General features: G+C 39.7%; 1 protein-coding gene across 2 annotated transcripts in view; it reads right to left on the minus strand.

Annotated features, from left to right (window-relative positions):
• Window positions 1–21,759, minus strand: part of eif3s10 (eukaryotic translation initiation factor 3, subunit 10 (theta)) — a 36,441-nt gene extending 14,682 nt beyond the window's left edge. For both annotated transcript variants that reach the window (XM_052151162.1, XM_052151160.1), the window contains exons 1-14: window positions 21,595–21,759; window positions 20,718–20,908; window positions 18,089–18,225; window positions 17,608–17,771; window positions 13,335–13,534; window positions 11,015–11,223; window positions 3,891–4,062; window positions 3,564–3,668; window positions 2,622–2,720; window positions 2,370–2,486; window positions 1,891–2,076; window positions 1,460–1,807; window positions 625–729; window positions 329–442 (exon numbers count right to left, since the gene is read on the minus strand). In XM_052151162.1, coding sequence (XP_052007122.1) covers window positions 329–442; window positions 625–729; window positions 1,460–1,807; window positions 1,891–2,076; window positions 2,370–2,486; window positions 2,622–2,720; window positions 3,564–3,668; window positions 3,891–4,062; window positions 11,015–11,223; window positions 13,335–13,534; window positions 17,608–17,771; window positions 18,089–18,225; window positions 20,718–20,908; window positions 21,595–21,643 — 2,196 coding nt within the window. In that variant the 5' untranslated portion in view covers window positions 21,644–21,759. The remainder of the gene's footprint in view (window positions 1–328; window positions 443–624; window positions 730–1,459; window positions 1,808–1,890; window positions 2,077–2,369; window positions 2,487–2,621; window positions 2,721–3,563; window positions 3,669–3,890; window positions 4,063–11,014; window positions 11,224–13,334; window positions 13,535–17,607; window positions 17,772–18,088; window positions 18,226–20,717; window positions 20,909–21,594) is intronic.

Consider the following 21,759-nt stretch of genomic DNA (forward strand, 5'->3'; position numbering starts at 1 on the left):
GCACCAAACAACATGGATCCACTGCAAGGATTCAACAAGGATCAATTATCTTTTCTTCATATTTGGGAGATGCTAATATACATTCAACTTTGATAATGCCTTGAAAAACATACTAAAAGTTTTGCTTGCCTACACATCTCAGAATTGAAATACTTTCACTGTAACTGTGCTTTGAAGTATGAGGAAAAAACTTTTTTGAAAAAATAAAAAGATATATATACACACACATATATACACACATATATACATAGATAAAATTTGAAACATGGACCAAAGGGCAAAGCAAATCATATCATGTAATTCTGACAAGTGAAATTGTAATTATTACCCTCTCTTCCTCCTGCAGCTCCCATAACTCCATGTCTTTGATGCGCTGCTCCTCGTAGGCCTTCTTGATCAGAGGAATCTCCTCAAGGCGCTTGGCCCTCTCAAAGTAGTCGATCTGAAAGAACCGTATGCATAAAAACATTACATCAGTGTAATTGTTGCCTCTCTTGTACTTGATTGCATTGTGTATTTTATTTTACATTTAAAACAGCTTACCAACACACTTGCTGACATTTAAGAAGTTCTGAAATGAAGACTGAATGAATGAGTAAACAAATGGGTAAAAGGAAATTGTACCTTCTTTTCTTGATTCTTCAGACGCTCCTGAAGCTCTTTCTTTTCCTTTTCCAGTTGTTCTACCTGTTTGGCCATGATGAAGTCAGGGTCCAGTTCCTCCAGATCCTACATACAAATAAAAATATATAACATGATTAATGGAAAGAGAAGGATCTTTAATGCATGTTTTAACTAAAAAAAGAAAAAAAGAAGCATTTTATAAAAAGCAATCTGCAGTACACTAATTGCAGGGTCAGTTTCTCTGGATCAAACTGGTGTCACTATCAGGTGAAGAGGTGAGGTCTCTGTAACCTTTAATGTCCTAAAAACTAGCATTGACGCTGACTACCACCCCTGGAGTCACGAGTTCAAATCCAGGGTGTACTGAGTGACTCCAGCCAGGTCTCCTAAGCAACCAAATTGGCCCGGTTTCTAGGGAGGGTAGAGTCACATGGGGTAACCTCCTCGTGGTCGTGATTAGCAGTTCTCACTCTCAATGGGGTGCTTGATAAGTTGTGTGTGGACCGTGGAGAATAGCATCAACCTCAACATGCGGAGTCTTTGCGGTGTCATGCACAACGAGCCACGTGATAAGATGTGTGGATTGACGATCTCAGAAGCGGAGGCAATTGTCCTCCGCCACTCAGATTGAGGTAACCACACCACCACGAGGACCTACTAAGTAGTGGGAATTGGGCATTCCAAATTGGGAGAAAAGGGGATAGCATTTTTATTTACTCCAATTTACATCAGTATCAGGCCCCCCCCTAATAAATCTTTCTTGTGAGTTCTGGCTGAATGAAAACATTCCTGACAAACAAACACAGTGCTGTCATCTTTCTGTTCTCCACAGTACCTCAATATCAATGTCTTTAAAGGCCTTGGCTCCCAGCTCAGTCTTTTTGATCTGCTCCAGTCGCTCACGCACTGTCTTCTTCTTGATCTGCTCGTGTTCTTGCATAATGCGCTCCTTTTCTCGCTCTTTGGCCTCCTGTCTGAGACGCTCCTCCTCTGCCTTGCGCACCTTCTGAAGCTCTGCCTCCCGCTGCTCGAGCTCCTCTTTTTCCCTCTGGATGTTAAGGCTCTCCAGACGCTCCTTGCGCTCTTCAATGGTTTGCCGGCGAGCAAGGATGCGCTGATGCTCCTTGCGGGAGTTCTTCAAGTAGGCTGTGACGGCCTGTTGACTCTGTTCCTCGTTTTCCTGCTGTGGATGAAGTTGGAGTTAATGGTGAATAAAAGTGAAAAATAAAACCTACCAGAAGTGAGAAAATGTAACTGCTCTCTTACCAGTATGGAGGCAGGTTTTATGACTTGGATTGCTTTAGACAATGAGGAGGACATGGCAGTGAGCTGATTCCGTATCTGTGCAGAAGGCATGTTCTGTAGGAACGGACCTACAGGGGCATCCTCTTTCGTAGAGTAGTTCAGATCTGAGCCAAAACTCAGTGTGCGAGATGTATGATCAATGCGCACCTTTATGTTAAAAGAATGCAAAGTGAGTTACTACAATGTATCCATTTTAATTAAAACTGAACATTTTGAACAATGTCTTCAATTGCATGTACTTATATACTTTGAGTAAAAGAGCTGTTATACTGCCTAAAACAGGTATTTGATGTAAGAGGCCTGAATAGGTGTATGATTTGGGAGATTTAAGATTCTTACTGTAACATGCAACTCTACTAAGATGCTTGAAATATAAACTTGGTGTGAAAGACATATGCCACACTGGCTTGTTAAGAAATGTAAGGACATATCAGACAAACCTGAAGGTCACAGTGACGTGCTGCATCTACAATGGAGCGCTCCAGTTGGAAAGTATCAACAAATGGTACCAGAGATGCCAACCTGCTGAACTCAATGCTCTGGTAGATCTGAGCCACCTGACACATTAAAACCAAGATGATTGAAGATTTGAAAAGGCACATGTATATGACATGGGGCATGCATAGATTATCTTAACAGATATTGTCTCTCATAACTGGGGTGAAATCTGAACGGAAGATGATCAGACCGACCTGTTGTAGCAGTCGGAGTATGGTGTTGTTCTGCAAATGAGGAACATAATGCTGCAGGTCTGAATCCTTCTCAGTTTGGTCCCTTACCCAGTTCAGCACCTGAGCAGCAGCGGGATCATATACAAATTATATAGAAACTGTCTGACAACTGTGTGGCAAAATGTCCTAACAAGGGAATCATTTTCCACATGCCAATTTAAAATTCCAGGTTCAATATGTTAAGTTCAATCGATAGCAGTTGTCACATGATATTATCACAAATTTATATTCACTTGCCCCACCTTTTCTATAAAAAAAAAGCCAAAATCCGGGTGACAGTAAAGGACTTACATTGGAAGTGATCTTTAAATGTTACTCACTATGTCAAAAGCATAGCCAGAAGACATAAACAATATGTGTCATCATGACTTTAGTGTGATAAAATCACTTACTACATTTTTCTGTGAAAATGTATAGCCAATTTTACAATGTTGCCATGACAATGTAGTCAACAAACCTTAAAACGACTGTAAAAATTATGATTTAACAAATTTACAGCTCAAATAATACACAAGTTTTAACAGAAGAATTAATGCATGCTTTTAGAAAATTATAGGCTTCACATTTCTGCCTTTAAACCCCTAAATTGATTTTCGATTTTATTTATTTTTTAAGTGCAAATGAGTCATCAACATTATGCCACAAATGCTGTTGACTAGAGCTTAACTTGTATTGAACCCAGAATAGTCCTTTAAGATAAAACAAATTTATGTATATCAAAGTCACAAAGGATTTCCATGGTCCAAGCAGTGTGCTGAATAGTTCATAGTTCAATATGTTTGTAAATGTTAGCAGCTGAGAATAAGCATGAATAATATGCAAGTTATATATTTATACTGTATATTGATGCAGCCAAATATGACCCAAATTATGGGCACACAGGCATTATGTGGCAAGTCTAACCTTAGTCACTCTTCCACAAAGTTTAAGAGGGTGGAAGTCCACCTCCAACCAGTTGTACAGCTCTTTGACTTCAGGGACAACGTACTGAAGCAGGTTGAACCTCACCTATGACAAAACAAAGCCAAAAGAGTCAAGGGTTGCAGAAATTGCATTTTAAAACTAATGAAAAAATTCAAATAAAAAGTATAATCAACATATCTTGACAACTTTAGCAAGAGATGCATTATTTGCAATTATCTTAGTCTTTGCCAGAGACGTCTACCAAATATCTAGACAAAAAAGTGCTATTGGGATTATGAAATGAGCCACAGATAAACAGGCTATTACCATGTCATTGATGAGACTCTGGCGGGTGGGTGGTGACTGTAGACCAAGTAGAGTTGCCAGTCTGCGGTGTTTCTCCACAATGATACCATCCATGTCCAACAGACGTGCAATATCGGTGCGCTCAGGGGTGATGGGAATAGACAGAGTGGCCAAGAGCACTCGAGTGGACATTCTGTGGGAAAGGAATACAACACATGGCAATTAAAAACTCTGAAGAATCTCAATTGAAATGTGATGACAGGTCTAAAAGATTATTTTATTTTATCTCCTTTTCTCCCAATTTCCACTTCTTAGTTGGTCCTCATGGTGCCGCGGTTACTCGCCTCAATCTGGGTGGTGGAGGACAAGTCTCAGTTGTCTCCGCTTATGAGACATGTCAGCCCATGCGTCTTATCCCGAGGCTCGTTGTGCATAACACCGCGGAGACTCTACATGTGGAGGCTCATGCTACGCTCCGCGACCCACGCACAATTCCCCACACGCCTGTTACGGCCTGAGCCTTATGTTAATCTGTGTGCTGTTTTGGCTGATCTGATTCTCTCTCTCTGAATAGACTCCGCCTCTGCACACCTGCAGCCTGTTTTGGGCTGGAGATATAATGGGAGAGCGGAAGGAGAATCGGGGGTTGTTGATCACCTACGATTTGTTCCCATAGCGGAGTGATCGTTGTTCGATCACTGTTTAGCTCTGTCGAGAGCTTGGCGTGCACTGGAGGAGAAGGGCATGAGTGGACGAACGAGAGAACGAACGATGGAGAGCCCTGTGTGCGTCTTGATGTTTCCGCCAGCCGCTGATAAGCTGTGTTTTTCATGTTGTTTGTTTTAGTGTCTTGTGGGTCTATGGTCGTTAATTTCTGTCAATATCGTCTGTTGTTGTATGACACGTGAGTTTGTGTGCTACAATAAATTGTGAAACGCTATTGCGTGTCATTTGTGTTGCTTAACCCCACTTTTAACCAGCACTTCAATAGTGGGGTTCGTAACATAAATGGGGGCTCTTCCAGGATTTTACTGAGTTCAGCTAGAAGTAATTAAGTAACTTGATTTGCTTTGTGTGGGTCAGGTTTGTCCTGCGCACTTCCCGGTTAGTTAGAGTGAGCCAACGGGACTGTGTTTAGCGCCAGTTCTGGCTACGGTTTACTGTTTGTTGTTTTTCTTTATTATTTTAGTTTGTTGTTTTTGGAGGTATTCCGGGGGAGAGATACATCTCTTAATCGGTACCCTCTGAAGACTAGCTAGAACGTAGCTAGTTTTCTGGTTGGGTAGGTAGGTCCGGGTTAATTACGTATGGATTTTCCTTATTTACTCAGCTTTAAAACAATCTAAAAATATATATATATATATATATATATATATATATATATATATATATATATATATAATGGCAACTTTTGATTTGAACAGATTTATAGATCAACCCAGTGTTGAGGGGTTAGAGGCATGTCGGAAAAATGATTTGCTTTTGATAGCCCAACACTATGAGATTTCAGTTTTTAAAACGCAGCGTAAAGAAGAAATAAAAAGTGGTTTACTTGCCCATTTGACTAATCAGGGGGTATTTTCTTCTGGTTCTTTACAAGTAGGTGATCCAGTGACAAATGCTGCAGGAAGCTTTCCATCACGAGTGCCGGTCGGTGATCAGGTTACTCCAGGAGTGGTGGCTGGTGAGGTGAGGCCACCTTTTTCTATTCCTAGATTTGAACCGATTTCGCTTTCTACTGAGGCATCACCTGATTTTCGTTCAGAATTGCGTTTAAAGGTTCGGCTAGCTCGTTTACAATTGGAGACGCAAGACCGTGCTCAGGCAAGGCAAGATGATTTAAAACTTCAAATTGAAATGCATCGAATCGATGCTGATACAAAAGTGCAACTACGGGAGTTGGAGTTGCAGGCCGTTCCAGACGTACGAACGACTGCCCAAACGACAAGTAGTGTGAATGATAGTTCGGAGACAGCTCCTGGGCTGCCAAATTTGAGTATGGTTTCTGGTCTTTCTGTTTCGGCTGGTGCTGAATCCGAGTCTGTAGTTATGTCGTCATCTACACATTTTGACGTGGCTAAAAATATTGCTATAGTTCCACCTTTTCGTGAAAGAGAAGTTGAGGCATATTTTCAGGCATTTGAACGAATTGCGAGTGTTTTAAAATGGCCAACTGAAGTATGGGCATTGATGTTACAGTGTAAATTAGTCGGTAAGGCGCAAGAAGTGTGTGCATCTCTTTCATTGGAAGAAAGTGTTCAGTATGATGCTGTGAAAATTGCGATTCTTCGAGCGTATGAATTGGTTCCTGAGCATTATAGGCAGCGGTTTCGTACTACTAAAAAATCTGGTTCTCAGACCTATGTCGAGTTTGCTCGTGAGAAAGGCATATTGTTTGACCGATGGATTAAAGCGTGCAAAGTAACGGATTATAATTCTTTGCGTGAGTTGATGCTGATTGAAGAGTTTAAGAACTGTGTTCCAGAGCGCACTGCTCTGTATTTAAACGAACAAAAAGTTAGTGCAGTGCAGCAGGCTGCGGTGTTAGCAGATGAGTATGCTTTAATGCACAAAACAGTGTTTTTAAAACCTTCAAGTGATTCTGGAGGTCCTGCACAAAAAGAGAATGAGAATAGGCCTATCTCTGATCTTAGAAACAAGTGGGTACCTACCAGTTCAAAACCTCGCAGAGAATGTAGTTATTGCCACAAAATAGGACATATTATGACTGAGTGTCATGGTCTTAAACGAAAGCAAGAGCGACACGAGTCCTCTTTTCAGCCTCGAGGGTCTGTGTTGGTTAAAACTCTATCTTTACCTTTTTCTCTTTCTCCAATAGCGCCTGATGTCTGTTTTTGACCGTTTGTGTTCGATGGATGTGTGTCTATGAATGAGGGTGACGAAGGTCGAAAACCAGTACGGATTTTGCGTGACACCGGAGGATCTCAATCGTTTATTTTATCAGACATTTTAGATTTTTGCACAGATTCTGCGTGTAACACCAGCACAATTGTGCAAGGCATTGAGATGGGGTTTGTAACTGTTCCTCTTCATCGCGTGTGGGTTACGTCTGATTTAGCATCAGGGTGTTTTGAGGTAGCAGTTCGTCCTTCTCTACCAGTGAAAGGTGTTGATTTTATAATGGGTAACGACATTGCTGGTGGTAAGGTAATGCCGGTCGTGCAGGTGACTGATGATCCACAGACTGATTTGCACTCTGATGTACTGGATAAAAGTTTTCCAGATGTGTTTTCAGCTAGTGCTGTTACTACGCGAGCACAAGTAAAACGTGATGTTCAAGAGAGTAACCTCAGTGATTCTGTTTTCTCCAAAATCTTGGGAGACCATACTTTTCCGGAGTCTTTGAAAGCTGCTGAAATGACTGCGAGTTCTCCTGTTTGTTTTGATCTTTTGGCAGACGTGTCCATTTCACGGGAGACTTTAATTGATGCTCAGGGAAATGACCCGACGTTAGAGAAATGTCGTGTGAGTGCTGAGAATAGTTTGTCGTCCTCGCATAACCAACAGTTCTATTGGAATGATGATGTGTTGATGCGTAGGTGGAGTAGAACTCCAAATGTTGAGCAGACAGATGATTGGAATGAGGTTCAGCAAATTGTGGTGCCCTTGGAATTCCGACCACGTGTGTTGAGTTTAGCCCATGACCATCTCTGGTCTGGACACCTTGGGATAAATAAGACTTATGACCGGGTACTTCAATATTTTTTCTGGCCAGGGTTAAAAACTGAAGTCTCAAAGCATTGTAGAAATTGCCACATCTGTCAGGTGGGTGGAAAACCTAATCAGATTCTGACGCCTGCTCCCCTTTGTCCTATACCTGCAGTAGGTGAACCGTTTGAACGTGTTCTTGTGGATTGTGTGGGTCCACTTCCTCGCACGAGATCTGGTTGTCAGTATTTACTGACGATAATGTCGCGTAGCTACTCGGTATCCCGAAGCCATTCCGTTAAGGAGTATAACTGCTAAAACTGTGACAAAAGCTCTTACGAAATTCTTTACGACGTTCGGTTTACCAAAAACGGTCCAAACAGACCAAGGATCTAATTTTTTATCTCGAGTGTTTCGAAATTCGTTGAAGGCTCTCAGAGTTTCTCATGTAGTGTCAAGTGCCTACCATCCCGAATCTCAAGGAGCCTTGGAGCGTTGGCATCAGACATTAAAATCTGCACTGCGTAAGTACTGTATTGAGACCAGGAATGAGTGGGATGAGGGAGTTTCCTTAGTGTTGTTCGCGGTGCGTGAGGCGAGACAGGAATCGCTTGGATTTAGCCCTTCAGAGTTGGTGTTTGGCCATAATGTGAGGGGACCGTTAAAAATGCTGAAGGAAGAATTTCTTGGTGCAGGTCCTTCTGAGAAGACCAATGTACTTGATTTTATCTCTCGCACTCGTGAACGTTTATGAAATGCTTGTAGTGTAGCAAAAGAAGCTCTTTCCCGTTCGCAGGAGAAAATGAAACGCCGTTATGATAAGAAGGCAGTTGTGCGTAATTTTCTACCAGGGGAAAAAGTTCTCGTCTTGATTCCGACCCCTGGATCTGCTCTTTCTGCGCGTTTTTCAGGTCCTTATCTTGTTAAAAATAAGGTGGGTGACACAGACTACATAATACATTCTCCAGAACGGAGGCGAAAAACTCGTCTATGTCACGTAAACATGCTGAAGCCATATTTATGTCATGATCAAAAGGACAAGATTGTTAATGTTCCTGAACCAGTCGTGGAGATTAAAGAGCGAGTTTCGTTGCTTACTTATACGTTACCTTATAGCAACACTTCCCTCGCAACTGTCTTATTTGTCTACTGAACAGCGGAAGGACATAACGAAATTGTTAGACAGTTTCCCAACTCTTTTTAGTGATGTCCCTCCTGGTACTTCTGTCATTCAACATGACATTGATGTCGGTAGTGCACTCCCCATAAAGCAGCATGCATATCGTTGCCCGGTGAGTAAGAGAGAAGCCATGCAACTTGAGGTGAAGTATTTACTGCAAAACAGTTTTGCTGTTCCGAGTGGTAGCCCATGGAGCTCGCCATGTATTTTAGTACCAAAAGCTGATGGATCTTCTCGTTTCTGCACTGATTTTAGGAAAGTAAATTCTGTTACTGTACCTGACGCTTTTCCTCTGCCACGTATCGATGACTGTATTGATACCCTTGGGGCGGCGAAATATATTACGAAGCTAGATTTGCTAAAGGTTACTGGCAGGTGCCTCTAACCGGCCTGGCGTCTGCGATTTCTGCGTTTGTAACCCCTGATTCTTTTCTTCAATATACGGCGTATGGCGTTTGGTCTGCGAAACGCACCAGCAACGTTTCAAAGGTTGATGTCCATGGTTTTGGGCGACGTTTCCAACTGTAATGTCTATTTGGATGATGTAGTAATTTACTCGTCTACCTGGGCTGAACATCTGTCGACGTTGTATGATGTTTTTTCCCGTTTAGCTGCTGCGTCCTTAACACTGAATTTGAAAAAGTGTGAATTCGCGAAAGCGTCCGTCACATACCTGGGAAAGCAGGTAGGGAACGGTCATGTACGTCCATTAGAGGGAAAAGTGTCCGTTGTACTGGAATATCCAGTACCTACTACAAGGCGAGAGCTGCGTAGATTTCTTGGAATGGTAGGGTACTACCGATGTTTTTGTAGGAACTTCTCGAGTGTAGTAGCTCCCTTAACTCGATTATGTAGTCCTAAAGTTGATTTAGATTGGACTAATGAGTGCCAACAGGCCTTTTTGTCTGCAAAGTCTCTTTTATGCAGTGCTCCGGTGTTGTCCGCGCCGGACGTGTTCTCTCCGTTCCAGCTAGAGTTGGATGCAAGTGCTGTGGGAGCGGGAGCTGTCCTTCTACAGGAGGGTGCTGACGGAATACCTCATCCAGTGTCATATTTCTCTGCTAAGTTCAATTGTCATCAGTTTAATTACTCTACAACTGAGAAGGAAACGTTAGCTCTTTTGCTGGCACTACAACATTTTGATGTTTACGTGGGGGCCAGTATGTTTCCTGTTATTGTTTATACAGACCATAATCCGTTGGTCTTTTTGAGTAAGATGTATAATCATAATCAACGTCTGATGCGGTGGGCATTGATGGTGCAACCCTATAACTTAGAGATCCGTTATAAAAAAGGATCTGAGAATGTAGTGGCTGATGCGTTGTCGCGGGTTTAGGTTTATTTTTTTTTTATTTTTTTTCTGCTGATAGTATTCAGAAACAGTTTTTCACCTTTTCTCCGTAGGAGGAGAGGGAAGAACGGGGAAAAAGAAGAAAGAAAAAAAAAACTGTTTCTGTCTTCAGGGGGGAAGTGTTACGGCCTGAGCCTTATGTTAATCTGTGTGCTGTTTTGGCTGATCTGATTCTCTCTCTCTGAATAGACTCCGCCTCTGCACACCTGCAGCCTGTTTTGGGCTGGAGATATAATGGGAGAGCGGAAGGAGAATCGGGGGTTGTTGATCACCTACGATTTGTTCCCATAGCGGAGTGATCGTTGTTCGATCACTGTTTAGCTCTGTCGAGAGCTTGGCGTGCACTGGAGGAGAAGGGCATGAGTGGACGAACGAGAGAACGAACGATGGAGAGCCCTGTGTGCGTCTTGATGTTTCCGCCAGCCGCTGATAAGCTGTGTTTTTCATGTTGTTTGTTTTAGTGTCTTGTGGGTCTATGGTCGTTAATTTCTGTCAATATCATCTGTTGTTGTATGACACGTGAGTTTGTGTGCTACAATAAATTGTGAAACGCTACTGCGTGTATTGCGTGTCATTTGTGTTGCTTAACCCCACTTTTAACCAGCACTTCAATAGTGGGGTTCGTAACACGCCCCATTGAGAGCAAGAACCATTAAATCGCAACCACGAGGAGTTAACCCCATGTGACTCTACCCTCCCTTGCAAACAGGTCAATTTGGTTGATTAGGAGGCATGACTGGAGTCACTCAGCACACCTTGGATTCGAACTTGCAACTGCAGGGGTGGTAGTCAGAATCAATACTCGCTACCTAGGCCAACCCAGGTCTAAAAGGTTTACTGATTTCAGGATATGGCTAGCCTACGCTAAAATAACACCATAAAAAATCCACAATGGATTCAAAACAAACTCCTTTAAGATGATAATTCCTCTTAATTAAAGCTCACCTCTGCATCTCGTCCTGGGTGAGATTCTTGCGCATTTCCCTGGAGAGGTGATAGAGTCTGTGCAGGGTACAGGCATGGAATAAGGCATTGCCAGACTTCCAGAATACAGTGGACACCTTATTATAGTAGTTCGCCATAAGTTGGGGCTTAGGGGGCTTCTTTGAGAGGGCAAACAATCCATGGATGTCTTCAACAGCTTTAAATGCTTCCTGTGTAGATTACAAAATATGTAACCAGTGTAATTTGCAAGTCAAAGCTCTTGCAATAAACACATAGTAAGAAATATGTAGTGCAAAAACACAAGTCAAAGAACTGTACAACCTAATGGAATATTTTTTTTATGTATACTTCTCCATAATTAACACTGATTTGTTCTTTGTTTGCATGAATACACTGTCTTATTTTTTTATCAAATTATGTGCTTTAGCACCATTCAGAGTAAATTCTAGAGACTGTTGTGTTTGAAAATCCCAGGAGATCAGCAGTTACAGAAATACTCAAAACAGCCCATATGGCACCAACAATCATGCCAGGGTCCAAATAACTGACATCACATATTTTCCCCATTCTGATTGTTGATGTGAATGTTAACTGAGGCTCCTGGCCCATATCTGCATGATTTTATGCACTGCTTCCACACGATTGTAATCTGATTGATAATCAAATGGATGATTGTTGGTGCTAGATGGGCTGGTTTGAGTATTTCTGTAACTACCGATCTCCTGAGATTTTTAACACACAACTAGAATTTAGTCTCTAGAATTTAATCTGAATGTACCAAAAACAAAAACCATCCAGTGAGCGGCAGTTCTGTGGACGGAAATGCCTTGTTGATGAGAGAGGACAACAGAGAATGGCAAGACTGGTTCGAAATGACAAAGACTACGTTAACTCATAACCGCTCTGAACAACTGACTAGGCATGTCACGATAACTACTTTTGTTGGATGACATATTGTCCCAGAAATAATTGTGATAAACTATATTATTGTCATTTTAAGACCATTGTATGCCACTGATATAAAGATAATATAATAGCATAATAATGCAAGTACACCCTTTCAAAGAGCAATGAACTTTTATTCTTAAGAATATTCAGACAATGGAATTGGCTGAAAAAGTAAATCCGGAAGGCGCCTCTCCATCTCCAACTGCGTTTTTTGTTCCCAGCTCAGAAAAATGGATGGGATGGTTATGTTTTAGATGAGCTTTTAGGTTAGTTGTATTGCCACTTTTCATTGCCACTGTTTTTAAACAAGTCGGCATACCGGCTCGTTCACGATAATTGCTCTCCTCTCTCATTTTGCTTAAAGATAAAATGTTCGCACACCAGAGCTGTGGAATGCGATTTTGAAAAAAAGTCCATTTGGACTTATTCTTCCAAACTTTCAGACAATCAGACGTTGTGTTGAGCGATAGAGTCTGTTTGAGCAATCATGAGCACTTTCAGCTTCGATCTCTTCAACATGAGCGCTATGTCAATCAAACATGCGGCTCTCCAGGTGCTCACAATATCTCAGTCACTCAGAGCTATTCTGTGAGGATCCCAATTTAAATCAGATTAATGTTGGTCACAATACCACTAATAACAGATGTAAGATTTAACCTTCAATAACGGCACCGCGTCTTCACGCATTTGCTGATCTTGTATTACAAGATGCCAAAGACAGTAAACAAATCATAGATATTAACAATTTCTCACTGGAGCAGTTTTAGAGCTATTAATGGATATATTTTTCTTATTTTTGAATGCATCTCTGCTGTGTGTGATGCTCTCATGGTTTTTACTTCTTTACTGTATGTCACAATGGCCTTTTGATATTGACAACAGAACTATTCATAACTGTTTCAAAAAAAAATTTAGCAATTCAATCTTAATGTAATTTGGGTAACTTTATAAAAATGTTCCATTCATTAACATTAGTTAATGCATTAGATATCATGAACAAACAATGAACAATGTTAGTTTGTGTTAGTTCATAGTGCATGAACTAATACAATTTATGATTGGATTAGTATATGCTGTAACTAACATTAAGTTCATTAGTTCATGTTATCTACAGCAATGCTGTTAAATAATGTTAACAAATGGAAACTTTTTGTTAAGTGTTACCGTTATTTTACTGTGAAGGGGCATCAACATAACTGCAGCATATAACTTGCAAAAGTGTGGCAAAGGGCACTTAAAAAAAAAAAAAACGGTATCGTTCGATCTTAGTGTTAAAAACATCAGAGATTGTATCGGCCTCAAATTTCCTGATCGGTGCACCACTATTCTAAACAACATTCTAAGCTGAGTGCCTTGAATTGAGTGCACAAACCTGCCACAGCTCCATGCTAATAGCGCTGTCCAACTGGACCAGGCGTGTCTCGAGATGCATGGACTGGCTCTCAGGGTTGTTCAGGTTGATGGCAGTGCTCTGGTTGTGATGTCGCTGGATCTGCCCCAGATGCATTCGCAGGTTGTCACAAAGCTTACGGAACTCTGCCTTACGGGTGTACTGCAGGCAAAACTTAAACGCTGTCAGAGAAAATGTAAATTTTAGCTTGTGGGCAATCAAAGAAATTAACATTTTAGGTACAATCTCATTTTATTACCATATATAATACTTAAAATTAGGGCTGGGCATTTTGATTACATTTCACCAATTTAATCACCTTCAGCTGACGTTTGACTCCACTTCCGTGTGATGCTCCACACTACAGCTTAACTCTTTCCCCGCCAAACACGGAATTTTCCGGGTTTTATGAAAAAACGCTTCCCCGCCAAACACAGAATTTTCCGGGTATCCATGTTTTAGGTGGTATACGGTAAGGAAGACCCGCACGCATGTTTTGAAAGAGTACGCAACTCTTTGATCAAAGAAACAGACTGCGATCGTCTCAAACGTGAAGTGGAACACCATACTAATACTAAAGCACTTGTTTGATAAAAATGCCTTTTTCTCAGCTTTTTGTCCGAAATGTTGTTTTTGACAAAACCTACCTCTGTTCAAGTGGCAATAAAAAAAGAACAAATTTGCCTAAAAGCAGAGGCTCAGATCTTTATTTTGATATATAGCATCTTCATATATTCATGGAAGAAAATATTCTGCGGGCCATTAAAGTTTAGCGAAAATCGTCAAAAACCCTGGCGGTGGCTGGCAACTTTTTTTAAAAACGCTGGCGGGGAAAGAGTTAATAGATGGCGGTCAGTGTTGGGTAATTTTACTTTTAAAAGTAGCTTGTTAGAATATTGCATTACTCCTTAAAGTAACAATTAAAAAGTTATAACCCTAACCCTTTTTATGTAAAGCATTACTTTTGCATTACTTTTCTCACAACCACTCCATCTTCTGCTATGCACTCCACACTAATAAGCCATAAAAGCATAAACAGCTACATACTAAAAGAGATATTAAAGGTCATGCTAGCTACTGTACAATGCTTTTGTCAAATCAACATAGTAAACATACAGATATTTAGAAAGTAGGTCTTCCCATATTTATAAAGAATCAATAACATGAATATGCATGATTTGTTTTTCCATCAACATGGCAGCCTATATGAATAATTAAGAATAACCACTGCCTTACATAAAACAGCAAATTCCAACACTTGAACCTGCATCATATATGTCATCATATGCAGTGCCCATCGACAATGCCAGTCACTTGAAATGTTTTTTGGAAGTCAGGATAAAATTCAGAGGGGAATGCCAGTCTAACATGTTCAAGGAATAAGTCTGATGAATAAAATTAATATTTTTGACTTAAGTCATCTCAGTCATCTTGATCCATGGTGCGTACAGACGTCACAACTTCAAAAGCGCATTTTGAAACAACTTGAATGGTATTATTTTTAATGCTACCAAAAGTCACATAAACCGTTTATTTCATGAATCAAACTACTTGTTTATTCTAAAATAAAAATTTAGAATCTTTTTTAGGAACCAAGACATTTTTTCTGTGTACACAATCAATATAGAATGTTGCTCGGAGCCACTGATCCAGAGTCAGTTTTTCTCGAAATGCGCATGCACGTTAGAGAGTTGATTGACAGGTGATGTCTGTATTTAAAAGGTGATTGGCTCCTTTACCTGCAAGGCAGGACTTCCTTTCTATATTCATTGACTGTTGGGTGCTAGAGTTTCTTGGTTGGGCATTCCAATTTCTCCCATTCATTCAAATAGAAGAGACTCGTCTCGCTCTACTAAATAGTCTCTGGCCTCACGCACCAAAGAACAATTCCAATCATGCACTACGTCTCCTCCCTCAAAGTTTGCACAACTTTACTCGCAATACAGGGACAGTAGAGGTTAGGGACGCACCAATCCGATACCTGGATCGGTATCGGCTCTGATACTGGTGTTTTTAAACAGACTGGGAATTGGTCCGACGAGCCCGATCCGAATCAGATACTGTGGGTTAGTAATGTTTGTTACTGTCAAGCTCAAAAACTGACAAAAGTTTTAAAATTAAAACACAATTTAAAGTAGTTTATATGACTTGTGCATTTTATTCAAAGCCACTTGAAGACGTGCGATAGCTCTGTGAATCACAAAAAGATGTGTTTAATAAGTAAATATATAATATGCATGTGCAGCTCCAGCGTGTTATTGAATGGCGCTGCCCTGTTTACACATGCGTGCTTATTTTTAGCCTTCACAGCGGTGCGCAATATTTGAGCGCTACTCATGAACATCATCTCAGATGTAGATGCTCAATAGCTTGGTTCACTTTTATGCATTTAGAATTTGAATAAGAAGTGAATTAAACAACAGTGAACTTTCCTACAGACATGCACAGGACATCCTGGAGAGTTTAGAATGTCAAAATAAACGTGTGAGGGTTTAAAAGATAAAGGTGTCACTGAGGCAGAGATATGAACTTTTTTGAACAGATGATTGAAACAGTGATGTAAACATTGTGAGTAAATCCTGTTGAGCAGAGTGGCAAACAGCAGGTGAGTCATATCCAGGCAGGGTATATGCACGATGAACAGATAGCTCACAATAGTCTTCTGATACATGCAGGCAATAATGACGACACAGGTATGTTTGACATAGTAGAAAGATCTGCAGTCTCAGAGACACTATCAATGAGAACAAACAAAAAAAAAGAGTGAAGATCGGAGGAGGGCAGGGCCGGGATGGACCGATGCACGCCTGGTCCCCAATCAGCCTGATGAGGCGCACAAAGGATAAAGGTGGCTGGTGACCACAGTTCGATAGAGAGAAAGCGAGAGTGAAAGAATTACAGACAGCTGCCCTGTGTGTGGTTATGTCTGTGTGTTTTTGGTTAAGTTGATCATTATAATATTATTTATATTGTTAAGCCGGTTCTCACTGCCTCCTTTCCCTTTAACTCCCTTACAAAGAATGTGTGAAAGCGGGGTATATATGCAGTCCTTGATTGGCCTCCAATGATATGCAGGTGTGTGTAATCAGAACTCAGGGAGAGTGCTGACAGCAGTGAGGAAGAAAGGGGTTGATGTATATATATTACTATTATAATATATTATTATCATTTGTTTAAAAAGCATCATCTCTATTCACAACCCAAAATGTAAGACCTTTTATGGCCATACATTTTAAAAAGTAAATGTAAGAATTTAAGGACCCCTGGAAACCCTGGGTGCACAAAAGCAACACATTATTTAAAATACAACTCCGATATTATGGTCTAATATAAAAAATATTGCATTACTTTATTTGTTACTCGAAAAGTAATCTGATTACATAACATACGTTACTTTTATCACATTACCCCCAACACTGATGGCGGTACTGCACCATAAGATGGATCGCCAATGCCAATAAATGTCACAAGAAGAAGAAACACTTTCTTTCCTGAGACAGCCCATTGGATCATGAAAAGATATTTAACTAAATGGAGCATAAATAAACACCAATGGTGTTAATGGAGTTGTTGTGTTTAGTCGGTAGCTGTATCGCATTGTAAGTGTTGTCTTGTTCAGTTTGTCAAATTAGCCAGATAGATTGCTGCTAGGTACCAGCTACCAGGCCTTGTTGGTGGTTTCCATGACAGCAGGGCTGCCTGCTAATACTTCCTAACAGGGCGATTTCATGACGAGACAAAATGCTTGCATTTTAGCGAGACAAACCTGATCCGATCGTCTAAATGTAGAACATCTAGAAAATATTGAAAATTACTCAAGTGCACGTTTGCACATGCACTTTATATAGGTATAATTTATATATATATGTATTTTATTTAGTTGTGTAGTCTCATGTGGTTCTGTTTGTCCTATGTTGTTTTATGTAGCACCATGGTCCTGGAGGAATGTTGTCTCGTTTCGCCGTGTACTGTACTAACTGTATATGGTTGAAACGACAATAAAAACCACTTGACTTTTTAAAAATTATAATTTTTTCAATAAATAGATGGTTTTATTGCCCAGCCCTACTTACAAGTGCTAAAAGCATAGCAATAAACATTTTACATTTCATCCCTTTACTGATCTGTACTACCTAAATTGGAACCTTTTTTTTTTTTTATAACTCTCTATATAAACCCTTATCTGTATCATAAGACTTTCCTTGCCAAGACTCCCCGTGCAGATGTTTTTACATTACATGGAGTCTATACAGACCTTGTTGAGCAATGTCATGGTAAAGGCGCTCTACTTTGGAGTTATTCCTTAGCAGGTCCAGGCATTGGCGGTACGACTCCCACAGAAACTTGACCCAAGGCGTGAGAAGAAGTCTGTCAGTGCGGTCTTGAGTGTCTTCACCACTGACTGCACTTAACAGAACACTGAGAAACAACAGAACAAATATTCAGTGCTTGAGATCTTTTATCACATATGGGATACAATCATCTGGATAGAATCATTTACTTCATAATTTGCTTTTGAGGCTGGATGTTGGCAGGTTTCTAATGAATAAAACAAAAGTGAACATAAATGTATGTCTGTAATTCTGAATCTTAACATTTCATTGAACAGAGAAAGAGTCCAATTAGCCACACTAAATTCATTCCTATTATAAAAGCCTCTTTTAAAAAGGACATTCTAGACTTTACTAGGGAGGAGTATGAGCTTAGCAACTATTTAGTTATCCAGGGTCTGGTACCTTTCTGGGGTCTGAATGTTGTCCAGATCCTCAATATCCAGAACCATCTGCTGAGACTCCTCTTTAGCTGTCTCAGTCTTCTCTTCCGCAAGTTTCAGGTAAGCACGGACCACATCTTCCAGAGATTTGATATTTACCTGAAGGACAGAAGAAAAAGAAGACAGTTAATTGATAGCTGTCTTAGCTGTTTTGATTAAGAAATACAATTTTATTGTACATGCATCTGTAAACATGTTCACAGGAAAACCATCATGATTGCAGAGAATGTATAAATATATCACAAAAGCAAACTGACACACATTCTAAAACATTAAAAGTTCATGGCAGCAGAGTTTTTAAAATCAAATTTAAGATTTCTTTAAACCTTTTCAAAACCTGAACAGATCAAATTAATACTGTATCCCAATACAAAAACAAACACACTAAAATCACAATCTAAAAAAAGTTTAAAATACTCATGTTTTCACAATAGTACAGATGCTTTCCACAAATATATCACATTAAAATAAATAAGTACAATTTAGAGGTTGACCAATATTGGACTTTGCTGATAGAATGAGGTGTTGAAAGAAAGGCAATTAATCTGCCAATAGACCTTTTTCTCATTCGGGGTTTTGGAACATGGAAGTAAATGTTTGCAGGGTAAACTTCGACAGTGGTGAATGGGAGATCACAACAAATATTATTTTCACTTACCCATTTGTTCAAAGAGCAAAAGAAAAAATTCCACAGTTACATATGAAAGACTTTCCAGAAGATGAAAAAAAATAGAGAGCGATGGATTAAAACAGTCAGATAGGAGAAGATGCCAAATTTACAGTCAATCTCTTAGCAGCTGTACATCTCCCAAGTGTCCCAATTGAATTAAATTCCATATGCAGCTTATAGTGCAAGCAAAATACTAATAAACAGGGAGGGAAAAAATGTGATACATAGCGTGGAACTTCTAGCTTTAAAGGCTGAAATACACCGGGGACTCTAATTTTGAAATCTAAGTGCTTCCCTGTTTATAGCTGCTCATTCAGTTAAGGGAAATAAAATGTGCACTCCTACAATAATCAACGACATATTACAATATAAACAATTAAAAGTAGGCATTGTCATTTTCATCAACAGTTTATAATTAGTGATCGCTTGTAATAACGATTAGTGCCCAACCAATTTATCAGTCGCCTGATATTAGCCTTTCACAGGTATATCATATCGGAATATATCGATAAACATAAGAAAACTTTTTTTCAGAGCATATAATGCAAAAAACAATGCTTTTGAATTGGTGTCATAATGTAGTTTGTCCAGCAGAGCGTGCTCTGACTCCGAGCTGACGGTGGCTCTGCAGACAGGGCGGAGTTCAGCAGTGTTTTATTTATTCTTTATTTAAATGGTCAGCAACTGACTGATACTAAACATACAGTACTGATGTTTATTTAGCTATAATTTTAATGTAGTCTTTATTTAAATGGTCAGCCATTGACTGATACTAAACATACAGTACTGATGATTATTTAGCTATTTATTGTATTTATATTTATTCTTTATTTTATCGGTGTCCATTTCTAGAATTGGTTGACATTGTATATTAATAATGTCAAATATTCTTTGATAAAAAATATGTTTAAGAAAGAAGTCTTCTGAGAACCTTTACATAGTTATATCGGTGAACAATCCACACAAAAATTCTGTTTTCAGCCATCATATCGGTAATCTGTGAATTTTCCCCCTCTAAAATCGGTCTCGGCCTCAAAGTTTTGTTATCAACAAAGTGAAAATGCGTAAAAAGAAAGTTTGCAAAATGTGCCGTCTTCTGCCTGTTTCTACTCAAATGATCGATAAAAATGGTGTGCATGATGATGCCATGGTTTCCTGCAAAAGACATTTGGCCTTAAGCTGTTTCCATAAAGAAATTTGTGTATATCGCAAATTGTTTACCTTTCACCTTCCATATGGTAAAATGGGGAGAGTATTGAGACAATTGAAATTAACCACCTTACTGTCATTTTAATTTAACAAATAAATGAATTCAGATGAGGAGGAATTGCAATCAAATGGGAACTTCCAAAAAAGCACACTGGTGCTTTTCACCTAGTATTGTGTATTTATTTGAAATGTAAAACATTTTTGTGCACAGAAATTTTGTTTTTTGTATTGTGGGCGAATTCTATTAATGCTATCTATTTGTCAGGCTAACTATTGGGGTAAATTCTGTCATGTGACTATATTTGTGCATTAATGCTTATTTTCTCCACGGAAAGTGTTTCCAAACCAGTTTTTGCAACATTTGAAGTATCAACAGAGTTTATGTGCTAGAGTTAAATGGAAATATATTAGGTTGACACTCTAGCTAATTTTAGCATTAATTTGGGTTTCCATCAGCTATATCAGTAAACTTTTTGATGCGCTACACTTTTTGTCACAAAAAACCCTTGGATGGAGACATAGTTAATATCACTAACTATAGCAGTGCATATGCATTTATTTAATTTAATCGTATTCTTTTCAAGTTTGCTACATTAGGTCATATCATGATTCTTGTCTCTCCGCCCCCAAATTAAAGGCTTGTTGAATAATTTAAGACTTTTAAGTATCAGTGGGTAGCCTGAAGTTTATGACATTAGAAAATGGGGCAAACCTGTTGACATATGTTCTTGTACTGATACAATCCCTCCTTTGCCAAGTGGCTCTTGCGAAGGTCCACGCAGAGCTCCAGGTACTTGAGCATAATTGGCTCGTGTATCTTCTGCCATGTTCTGTGCTTTTTGCTCTTGATGACATCGTAGAGCACATCCAAAGCTGGCTGCTTTTTACCAACTTCAAGAAACTCTGAAAAAAAAAAAAAAATAAATCTGTCATGACCTGTATAGGAATTCATTCATGTATATTTAATATGACATATGCTGCAATTAACTGGGAATAAATCGGTAACATTATACGTTACATGTTTTATAATTGTGCTGCTGCCTTTAACATAGCACGTATACCTAAAATGGCACTTCCAACGCCACATAAAATTAGGTTAACAAAGAAAAGTATCACTCAGTACGCTAAACCTGGTGACAGGTCTTTATTGTTACCATTCGAATGAGCACATTATATGCATTATTTTGTCTGAATGGCATCGGATTAGTTTCCATAAATGAGTCAGATGAAGACTGGTATAGCCATATTTTCAGAGGAGAGTATCAATAAATCCTCAACCTACGATGCCACCAGTTGTCATTGCTAAGCTAACGGAATAAAGAGGTATACAGTAGCTTGCTAACACGGTTGATAGCTTTAAAAAAACATCTCACACTTTATTTCTTATTATATCCCCTTTAACGATTCTCTCGTTGTAAGAACAAGCAGATCTGGTACAAGAATAAAGGAGATTCGAAGTGCTGCATCATACAGAACACACAGGCCTGCACGGGCGCCTGTGAGAAACATGGCTACGCCACCACGCATCATGTCAAGCTAGCAGCTAGAAACTACAGTCCAAGACACCGCCAGCTGCAATATTCACTCACCGTTTGCTCGTTTAAGAGCATTCTCCGGCCTCTGGAAATAGGCTGGCATTGTTGTGGCTTGCTAGCAGGCGATTTTGAGATAGACGTGTCTGTTTTATTGACTCTGCCTGTCCATACGAGCTGTGACTTCGCGCCGCGCAAGCAAGAAAGGACAAGCGCACGTTA

Source organism: Xyrauchen texanus, chromosome 20 (genome assembly GCF_025860055.1).
Source record: "Xyrauchen texanus isolate HMW12.3.18 chromosome 20, RBS_HiC_50CHRs, whole genome shotgun sequence".
Taxonomy (NCBI): Eukaryota; Metazoa; Chordata; class Actinopteri; order Cypriniformes; family Catostomidae; genus Xyrauchen; species Xyrauchen texanus.